At 41.1% G+C, this 11,478-nt stretch overlaps 1 protein-coding gene across 8 annotated transcripts in view; it reads right to left on the reverse strand.

Annotated features, from left to right (window-relative positions):
* Positions 1 to 5,933, reverse strand: part of LOC122561637 (potassium voltage-gated channel subfamily A member 1-like) — a 203,699-nt gene extending 197,766 nt beyond the window's left edge. For all 8 annotated transcript variants that reach the window (XM_043713585.1, XM_043713582.1, XM_043713581.1 and 5 more), the window contains exons 1-2: positions 3,776 to 5,933; positions 2,435 to 2,866 (exon numbers count right to left, since the gene is read on the reverse strand). In XM_043713585.1, coding sequence (XP_043569520.1) covers positions 3,953 to 5,551 — 1,599 coding nt within the window. In that variant the 5' untranslated portion in view covers positions 5,552 to 5,933 and the 3' untranslated portion in view covers positions 2,435 to 2,866; positions 3,776 to 3,952. The remainder of the gene's footprint in view (positions 1 to 2,434; positions 2,867 to 3,775) is intronic.
* Between the last annotated feature and the right edge of the window lie 5,545 nt (positions 5,934 to 11,478).

The raw sequence follows: 11,478 nt of genomic DNA on the forward strand, positions 1-11,478 counted from the left end.
TAACATCCACAATGGCATTGAGATTCCACAAAGTGCGTTTTTAATCTCTTACCACAGGTCCAGCAGGAAAAGAGCAGAGCATTAGTAGAAACGGTGTTAATAACCAAAGCCATTCCATATGAGCTTGGGAGAACCTACACCAAATTTCCAGCCCAATAGAATGTGTCTAAATTTCTAGGTTACATATTTCAAAGAGCTACAAAGAGACAAACATGATCTTCTGAAAAGTGTTAATCTCAGTTGATTTTGAAGCCAAAGTCTCTGCAATCCTTGGCTAATTTTCATAATAACATTCAAAAAACAAACTCATGGGTATGATATGCATTCCGGATGATCAACTAAACTCAACTAGAGCAAAATCTGGAAATGATAACTATTTCTCTCTCCATGCATGTTGCCAGACTTGCTGGGTATTTCCAGCATCTTCTGTTTATTTTAAATTCAAGGAATAGAACATTGAATTTCCATGTTAAATATTCAAGATTGCCATCACATAACCTCATAATACTTGCAGGTGCAGCTTTTAGCTCCCTTTTCTCCATCACATTGATCTGCCTCAACATCAAGGATGTTGCACCTTTATGAACTTGCCCATAATTCATAGTTCTGCATTTCCTCAGTGATATAATCAATTTTGTGAAAAATATATGGAGTTTTGCGTGGTTGAATAGCAGCCTTTGGGATGAAATTTCACCTTTATTGCCAGATACAGAATAGGAGTGGGATGCCTATTTAACACGTTCCCTGTTTTTATGCTCATTAACCTAAACAGCAACAGAAATAGAGCTAAATGAAGAACAAACAGCTCACCAATAAGTGAAAATCAACTTCATGAGGTGCTACCCAGACTCATTGCACTTGTGGCTAACAAATAAAGAAGACTTAGCTGAATTTGAGCTGAGGCAATTCTTCATGAAAGGCATACAAACCAAATAAGCCAAATACCATCTAGTCCTACACATTACTAATGCTTGAGCTGCACTGTTTGCTTATCAGTGCCTATCTTGAAGATAAGTACTGCAATAAAATGGAGCATTCTTCAGAAAACTGTGCTGTGAATTAAAGTTTAGTTCTGTGAATGAAACATGACAATTGTTCATACCACTTAGTACACAAAATATAATTTCATATATCCTGTCAATAACATTTTGAACAAATACTCACAAATAATTCAACACGAATGAACTCAGCACTTCATTCATGAAATGTACAATTTTTAAACATGTCTGTGCATAAGAAATAAATAGAAACAACACCAAACAAAGTAAGGTGACAATCGGGGTTATTTTTTTTCCCTTGGCCACTAAGCACATGCAACATTGAAATGTAAAAGGAAGATTTCCTTTGGTTAGCATTTCTAGCAAAATTAAAATCAAGTCATTTGAGAATGCATTCATGTTTTCACCAGAAATAATGATAAGAAGCAATCTTCCTGCTGTGGGTATGATGTTGCAATCACCAAGCAACCAAAGAAAATCTTTAGCCTGTAATGTTGAAACAGTCAGCCATCTGAATTCATTTGATCTTCGAGGCTGCTGACATATGTATACTGTCAAATGCTAAAAAGCTGTAAACAACAATTATGAATGATTGTTTTAAACATATTTCCTGCAAGTCAAATTAAATTTATGTTAAAAACCTGTGGGGTGTATAAGACGGCAATATCAAGGAAAGACCCATAAATTATGAACCAAAACACCCTTATTAGTTCATCTTTAAGAAAACAAAAGAGTGGCACTGATGCTGGTGACTCTCAATTCAGCTGTTTTGAAATTGGAAATTTATTTTTGTTAAATAAGGCAGGACATTATTTCTGATGGCGTCGTCTCCCCCCTGTGGTTGTACAATCCATATCAAATATGTATTTGTAAAACATTTCCAGATTTCATTTGAAAATTATCTAAATAACAAGATAGTGCTATTTAATGTTCAAGTAATTTTGTAAACTTTCTATAAGCATAAGGCAGAAGAAAACTTTAAATCAGAATATCAGAATCAGAGTTTGTAAGCTATTTACAAAATTCATGCTTAACATTATGCAATTAACATCTGAAAATAGCACAATAGATTCAGGGCTCAAAGTATGGATTGCTTATCAGCAGAGAGCTTCCTGCCAATCAAAGTAATGTCATTCAGCAAAGCAGAGAATACTCTGATAAGCTCACAGTGAAGTCAATATTTGTAGCTCTTTGTCGATACTTTTTATAATTATCTGCACATTTAATGCCAAAACAGCTGCATTAGAATGAATGATCTTGTCTATTTGTTATGAATGTAGGTAGTACTTTGATAATTTCACAATGTTCTATAACTCAACAATTGTTTATGTTTAAAAGGGTTACAAATAAAATAAGTTGTACCCTTTTTAAATCTTTGTTTTTGGTTTACTTTTTAAGCAAGGTAAGCTTTTAAAAAGAAATGGTAAAACACTAACCTTCGATCATGTGCCTGCAGCAGTGAGCCACTCACAAGAGACAGGTGTTTTGTCCATTTGAAGACATGGGTGTTCTGAATATCAGTTCAGAATCTGGTAAAAATCCTTCCACATCACAAGATTTGTTTCAAATTGTTATAGATTTGCGATAGTTATAAGGCAGTCCCTAACATATAATGTTGTCCAAACGTTCACTTCCTCTAAACATTTTCACAAGATAAAAGACGAATCATAGCAAGTATTAAATCCAGAATTATTTGTGATCATCTATTTGTGAAATATGTTTCCAGTTCAAAAATACGTGTTGATTATCTTTTGTTGTTTCATCGCTCTGTCGTCTCAACTTTTATTACTTCACAGTTCATGTGTTAAACTTCAGGTATTTAATCCCAATCTTCGTCTGTTCTCATACAACCCAGTTTTGCAGATTTACTGTTCAGGATAAATATGCAGATTTTAAAAATGTTATTTTACAACAGTAGTATAAATCAATGCATTTACTTAGGTCATTACAAATATGATCAAGGGGATCCTCAAGTGAATTCCTTTGGATATTTGTTTACATTAGATTATTTGCAACACATTAAGTGGATGTACAATAAGCTCTGACAGCTCTACCAGCAAAGAGAGAGTCTAGAATTTCTCCAAATGTGGAAAACCAGTACAAAAAGCTGAAGTTGCTGATTTCAGTCTCCATAAATATGAAGTAAGCAAGGAATGTTCCAATTATCTAAATATACTGTTCAGTAATTCTTGTATGATCTGTTCGAATTTTGTCCCATGAAGACTTTGAAAAATATATTGCGAACAGAGGAGTCCCATATTGTCTAAATACAAATACGATTTTTGTCTTCCTTAAGAAAAAAACTCTTCAAACAAACTGAATTTCCTCTCTCTCTCTCTCTGACGGTAGCTACATTGTAAATAATACAAACACTGTTGCGAACTCCCATCATCACAGGCTTTGATGCGCTTAAATACATTTCCACTTCCCACCCCTACCGCTTAATTTTGTATGTATGTATGTATGAAACAAAACATGAAAGGAATAATCCAGGAAACAAAGGATTGAACAGTCCATGACCTTTCTTCTTCACAGCAAAAGAAAACTCAGCTAATTCACACCTTCCGCCGCAATAACAAATTCAAAAAACACTTATGGAATTTGAAGACTTTGCATTTGTTTCCAATTAGGTGAAGGCAAAACAAATAAAAGACGGAACAGTTGGAACTGTCCACAAGCTCCAAGCTGTCCTATTGTGCACCTGTAGAAAACTGGCGTCTCATTGACAACCCACCCTCCAACAACCCACCCAAAAACAAATTTAAGAAATAGTCTACCATAAATCTCTTGGAATCTTTCTCTGTCTGATAAAGAACGGTGTATAAAATTGATATTTTCTTCTCGCTTAACTAATCTAACCTCTGTGGTTTGTACAAATGCTGGGTGTTTTTTTTTGTTTTCAACCCCAAACAAGTCTTTCTGTGGAGAGTTGTCAGGTGGAAAGTGGCCGCGGGCTACAGGTCGGTCTCTGTGTTTGGATCCAGACAGAGCGCGTACAGAGATTTCCTGATGTCTGGGGCACTGTTGACCTTTAGGTGGGCCCCTGCGCCATTGTTCACCCCCTCACTGTTCTCCAGGGGTTTGCCCAGGGAGCTCCTGCTCCTCTTCAGTTCCTCTGAGTGACTGGGCTCGCTGTCCGTGTCGTCCTTCAGGTACTGTGCCTGCTCCTCGTTGTCCGTCTCCCGGTGGTAGAAGTAGTTGAAGTTGGAGACGATGACGGGCACGGGCAGGGCGATGGTCAGGACGCCGGCGATGGCGCACAGCGAGCCCACGATCTTGCCGCCCATGGTGACCGGCTTCATGTCGCCGTAGCCCACCGTGGTCATGGTGACCACCGCCCACCAGAAGGCGTCGGGGATGCTGCTGAAGTGGGAGCGGGGCTCGTCCGCCTCGGCGAAGTAGACGGCGCTGGAGAACAGGATGACCCCGATGAAGAGGAAGAAGATGAGCAGGCCCAGCTCCCTCATGCTGGCCTTGAGGGTCTGGCCCAGGATCTGCAGGCCCTTGGAGTGGCGGGAGAGCTTGAAGATGCGGAAGACCCGCACCAGGCGGATGACCCTGAGGATGGCCAGGGACATGGCCTGCTGACCATTGGACTGCTGCTCGGCCAGCTCGGTGCCCAGGGTGATGAAGTACGGGATGATGGCCACGATGTCGATGATGTTCATGATGTCCCGGGCGAAGACCGACTTGCTGGGGCAGGCCAGGAAGCGGACCAGCAGCTCCAGGGTGAACCAGACCACGCAAGTGGTCTCGATGATGAAGAAGGGGTCGGTCAGGCTGTTGCTGTTGCTGCTGCTGCTGCTTCCCCCGGGGCTCTGGGCGCTGGCGTTGTGCGGCGAGTTCCCGGCGCTGTCCCGGTCATCGCGGAACTCGGGCAGGGTCTCCAGGCAGAAGATGATGATGGAGATGACAATGACCAGCACCGAGACGATGGCGATGCCCCGGGCCGGGCTGGAACTCTCCGGGTACTCGAAGAGGAGCCACATCTGCTTCTGGAACTCGTTGCGGGGCAGCGGCTTCTCCTCCTCCTTGATGAAGCCCTCGTCCTCGCGGAATCTCTCCATGGCCTCGGGCCCCAGCTTGTAGAAGCGGATCTCGTCGGCGAACATGTCGATGGAGACATTGACGGGTCTGCGGATCCTGCCGCCCGACTGGTAGAAGTACAGGATGCCGTCGAAGCACGGCCGGTTGCGGTCGAAGAAGTACTCGTTCTTGAGCGGGTCGAAGTAGCGCATCCTCTTCTCCGGGTCGCCCAGCAAGCTGTCCGGGAACTGGCTCAGCGTGCTCAGCTGGGTCTCATACCGGAGCCCGGCGATGTTGATCACCACCCGCTCCGAGCGGTTCACCTCCAGCAGCTGCTGCGGCAGGTTGTCCACCGGAGGAGCCTGCTCCGCCGCTTTCAGCGGCCCCGCCGCGTTCATCTCGCCCGGGCCAGCGCTCACAGCCAGGGGCGCCGAGATACCGCCTCCCCCACCTCCAACACCTCCACCTCTCTGACAGCTCCCCAGAGCCGCTCCGCCGTCCTGCAGCCTCACCAGAGCTATGTCCATCCCCGAGCCATTAAATAGACAACAGGAGCGGCTGGCTCGCTGACTTCCACATGGAGCGGGAGCTGATCATTCAGCGGAACACTGCCACACACACAGACACACACACACAGACACACACACAGAGGAAATCAGCACTCCCCACCCCACAGCAAGGCACAGAGATACATCAAGGCATTGCATACAGCAGCGGAACCCGGATGAGCAACAAATAAATCATGTTTGCTGCTCTCTCTCCCTCTGACGTCGAAAGTGAGCAGCAGAATTTATCACCCATCTCCCACCTCAGACTGGACCCCTCTACTAATCCCAATCCATGCACCCCAACCCTGTCCCTGCCCTCCTCTTGCCCGCCCCCTTCCCATTCCCAATCCCAGAGACAAGCCAGGTACCTGCCGTGAGAAGCGAAGTCTGCTCGCCAGCCTCAAACATCAACCCTTCTCCCACTTTTAAATGACTTCAAAATACAGATGGGTAGAATGTTAGGCGTTTTTTTGATATATATACATACATAAAGAACAAACAGTTTGAATGTTATTTCGTTTACCCAACATGGTGGTCAAAGTGCTTGCTGCAGTTGGGTCAGGGAGGTTTTGTGACACAGTGGGCACTGTCCCTACCTCTGAGTCAGGAGCTTGGGTTTGACTCCTGCTCCGGGGCATTGTCTGTTTCAGAAATGCAGATCCCACGAAGGGTGTACCAGAACCGTTTCCTGGTAGAGAGCCTTGGGTCAGGGACAGTGTCCAGAATGGAAAACTGGTCTTTGCGTGGATATCAAATAAATCTCTGAATATCTTTTGCCGACTAATTCAACATATGGATATTGGTCTGTTAAACAACTTGATGGACACTGAAGATGTGTTCAAACCGTAGTCAATCAGGTCGATGATCAACTTCTGGTATGCCTTTAGCAGTGGTTAGAGTATCTCCTGGTCAACCATGTTTCATGTGGTCTTTCCCCATCCATAGCCACTAGTGAAAGGCTAACCACAGAATCACATGTAAGCATGTTTAGTTTTTCTGCCTCATATGTTACCTAAACATGTGAAGAAACCAAGGTTTTTATCGGGTCAGAGATTGAGAAAATATATTGACTAAGTTGCATGGTGCTGTTTCTTTATGGAACGTTACGGAGTGATTCAGTAGTAAATAAATTGACAGCCACCAAAACAAAACTAATGCAAAGTAATCAGGTAGGAAGATCCCAATTGATCGATGCACTAGACAGGAGTTTGACAGCTTGCACAAAGCACAATCTGTAAGGCAGCACACTTATACTGAGGCATGAGTTTGCTTCCAGGTTTTAAAAGCAAATTCTTGCATCGGTGTCTTCCTAAGCAAATATTCTTCAAAGAGAGGCTAAACACAATTATCTCATGAGTTTTAGGAATACAGACTGTGAAATACTAAGCACATTTAACCAGAATAGGTGCACAATTTGATAGTTCATAAATAACACGCTAACATAACGGCGGCACGGTGGCACAGTGGTTAGCACTGCTGCCTCACAGCACTAGAGACCCGGGTTCAATTCCCGACTCAGGCGACTGACTGTGTGGAGTTTGCACGTTCTCCCCGTGTCTGCGTGGGTTTCCTCCGGGTGCTCCGGTTTCCTCCCACAGTCACAAAGATGTGCAGGTCAGGTGAATTGGCCATGCTCAATTGCCCGTAGTGTTAGGTAATAAGGGGTAAATGTAGGGGTATGGGTGGGTTGCGCTTCGGCGGGTCGGTGTGGACTTGTTGGGCCGAAGGGCCTGTTTCCACACTGTAAGTAATCTAATAACAAACCTGTTTTCAGAAGATTGAGAGGTAATAAATGCTACCACCCCTTAAAATAGTGAATGGCATGAAGATTATTCATGCCAATAAACTGTATTTACTAACAGATTGAAGAAACAATTCACAATGTCTTGGTCTCAGAAAGGACCCTCGGCCATTAGGAAGTCAAGTGCAGGTTTTCAGGATCTTCTGTACATTGTACTGTCAGGATGATAGATCAGAATCCCAAAGTAAGAACACTTTGAACTTTTAATTCCAAAATGTGATTTTTTTTAATAAAAAAGAGGACCTGCGACAGACTCCCAAAATATAGATGCAATTCAGTGCAGTTCAGAAAAATACTTTGCAAGACCCATGGAATGTCACACCTGCAGGATGTTGGGGAAATCACAAAGAGTGAGGCATAATAGGAAGAGATAATGAGGGAGTTAATGTATAGCCCCCTTAGCATAAAACTATCATTTGCAGACATATTTTTGTGTGTGTGTTATCCTTCCACTAATATATTCAAAGTCGTTACAATTGATTGCAACCCTAGTCTGAGAGTGCTGGTATGTGAAGGTTTGCTACTAAAAGAATCACCTACAAGTCATCCCTGCATTGCAGGTAAAAGGACTCTCTGACTATGAGTGCTGGAAGCCAGCCAGCTAAAAACAATAAAAAACAAGAGAGGATTCTTTTGCTCTGAGTGTTACTATCCAACCACCACCAACAGGAAATAGGTCAAAAGGATTTTGATTAACTTCAAATCCAATAATTCACTGTTCAAACGTCTATTCTTCATGGACCATGCAGAGAGACTAATCTACACTCTTTTTAACTTGTATCTTGTTTTATTAGACTCACTTTTTAAAAATCCTAATCTGGATGTATGTGTATTACTTTATTGTTTCTTTTCACATTAAGTAACAAATAAGCTCACTCATTTGTTAATTCAAGAAAGCCTGTTTAAATTGGCTCATTTTAAAACAATAATTCAGTCTGGAAGAAAGGATTCAGAGAGTGGAATTCTTTTTAAAATAACCTTGTTGCAACCAACTGAGGAGATAAACAAATAAAGGTGGTGAACCAGTCCATCCTACCTCACCTGGCGGCTTAGTGACTTTGGGTATCCATCTGGAACCGTAATGACTCGAAAAACCTCACCCACAGATTGATCAAAACATCACAAACTTTCTTCCTTCAGAAGATATGTGAAATTCCAACATTGGCAGTGATTTGACATCTAACAGGGATTTGGGAAGAGATGGTGACTGTAATGAGAGAATGGTTGCAGCCTACTCCAATCTGTTGCTCTGCATCCCAGTGAATGCTTTTTCTGAATTTTTTTTTTCTCAAGGTTTAGAATAAAATGTGTGAATAAGGAAGCCTGCTACTGATGTTGAACTTGAGTAGAATACAGTACATCCCATGTAGATTTGTGTCCACAAACTGTAATGAGAAGGCGGTGGGTGAATTGAGAAGGGAAGCCAATTCACATGGGAGTTTAACAGATTAGAATATCCTAGCTGGAAATGTAATGAATTGAGGAGTTTTGCCCAGGGTCTGGTTGTAATACCGGTATCTATAAAAGATTACTTGCCAGTATTAATTTAAGCAATTCTGTAGATTGAGTGAAGTATAGATAGTTAATGCTGGTTCTTACCATTGAGCAATTTATGCAGATTAAGGATCAAATACATGGCACAATGTACTATTTGGTGCGGATTAAATTTAAAGCAGATATATCATGTGTTTCTCATATTATTCAAGCAATACAAAACACTAATAATGTAGAATAGGTCTTAGTATAGCACGCCATAAATTATTTTAGATTACATACTACAGTAAGACTGCTTCTGACTGTCCAGACAATTGTTAACCCCACCTGTCTGTCCAATTGAATGTTGAAAAGTCATATGGCACTTTTCTAAGAGCACAGAATTTCCCAGTATCTTCTCTGAATGAATTCCTCAATAAATTGATAATTTCATTCATTGTTAATTGAACATTGCTTTCATAGGATGACTGGCATTTCTGTTTTCATAACAACAGCACGTTTGAAAACTTCCTGATGACATTCTGAAATTAATAAAGACAGATATCTTGTGTTTCTTTTTCAAAAAAATCACATTTAATTGAAAGTAAAGACAAATGAATAATATATTCAAAAATCCTCACGCAATTGTAATATACTAGTGAACTTTAATTCCAATTTATCATTCCTTAATAATTTATTACCTTACTATTCAAACTTCAGTAAATTGTTATTAGATTTAGTGAATTTAATTAGCTAGTATCTGAGCAAAAATGTGCACACAATCTTTGCAAATCACATCCAAGAATGAATTCATATACTGTCCCATTTCACATTCATAATAGAGTGAAATCCTGATAGAGCCTACAATTGAAAAGTTGGTTTCTAGTTGGCTTACGGTCTTGGCTTTCCATCTTTCTGTTCTGCTTTTTCTATCTTGTGGTTCCCACTTTTGAGAATTTCCTAGTTTTCACTTTATACTTCCAATTAAAATAGATGCAACGAAGGGGGTTCTTTGTCTCACATATAGAGCTCTCTAATTACTCCCATGAGAAACTAAATGCCTAGTTTTTGATGCTGTTATGCATCAAAAAAATAACCAAGTTTGAGTTATCCCTTGAGTACTGCTTTTGTTGACCATCTGAATCAGAAATCATCCACAGCTATTAATTAAATGGCACTTTCACTTTAACCTTATCGCTCTCCATTGATCTCCCAAGCTGTATCGGGACATTGTACCATATCCATGACAAACAGTGGCAACCTAAAGGAGACAGCTTTTATTCATAAATTCTCTCATCTCACAGGACTGCTTGCATTCAATATGCAGCTGTGGCTAATAAGCAATGGGGTCAAAAAGATGAAGTCTCAGGTCACATATGGCACAATTTTATTTTTAGAACAGTTATCATTGAATCCAAAGAGCTCTTAAGAAATTAACCCAAAATGATAAAGTTTTTGACCACTTCATTGTCAAAGTTGTATTGCCATTTTTTAATTCTGTTATATTAACAATATCCATTTAAAAATGAAAGCCCCGATATTTGCGTAATGATTACCTGATTACTGGCCATGCACAACTGTTTCTTGAGCTATATGAATACACGTGTATATGCTTGTGTGGCACACATTGACAAGAATGTGACAATGACTCTTTGGATGGTTAACACTGCTTCCCCATTATCTAGGAAGTAATTGTCTCTCTAAACTCTTGAAAAGGCACCTTTTGCACATGAACAGGTTGATTTTCTGAGGCAATAGTGATGTTCATTTCCCTAACAACATCCCTTGACTTTGCAATGGCAATATGGCAATAACTGTGGGCATCTATGTCCTTTTGAAGTTGATCTACATAACAGTAGTGGTGCTGCTGCACCACTGTTGATGATAGACATTTAAGTCCCCCACCCAGAGTATATTCTGAGCCCTTGCCAACCTCAGTACTTTCATCAAATACTGTTCATCATGGAGGAGTATTGATCCATTAGGGGCAGAGTTTGATGGTATATTGGAATCAATAGAAGGTTTCCTTAGCCATGGAGTCTGAAGGTTCTGTTAAAGTTCCCAGAGTAACTCCCTTTGACTGTATGTCACTGTTATGTCATCTCTGTTTGGTATGTCGTATCATTGGGATACGATGTACACAGAGATTCTGAAGGTCTTATCTGGGACATTATCTGTAAGGTATGACTCCAGGCGTATGATTATCAGGCAGTTGCTTGATTGGCCTTTGAGGCATGTCTCCCAAATCAGGGAGTAGCCCCAGATGTTGATAAAGAGGACTTCACAAAAACAACAAGGCCATGTTTGTCATTGTCATTTTAGATGCATTGAACAATTTCAGATAGTCCATTGGGTTTCATTCATTTGAGACGTTTCAGTGATGCAACTTGACAGGCTTGCTAGGCCATTTTAAAATCACATGTAAGCCAGACAAGGTTAGGATGGCAGTTTTCTTTCCCTAAATGACATCAGTGCACCAGATGGTTTTTCAAAAACAATCAATAATAGTTTGATGCTCATTATTAGAGTTAATTCTAGATTTGTATTTTTTAATTCGAATTCTACCATCTGCTATGATGGGATTTGAACTCAAATCAGCAGAGCATTATATTCAACACTGAATTCCTGATAC

The sequence above is a fragment of the Chiloscyllium plagiosum genome, chromosome 23, assembly GCF_004010195.1.
Source record: "Chiloscyllium plagiosum isolate BGI_BamShark_2017 chromosome 23, ASM401019v2, whole genome shotgun sequence".
Lineage (NCBI taxonomy): Eukaryota > Metazoa > Chordata > Chondrichthyes > Orectolobiformes > Hemiscylliidae > Chiloscyllium > Chiloscyllium plagiosum.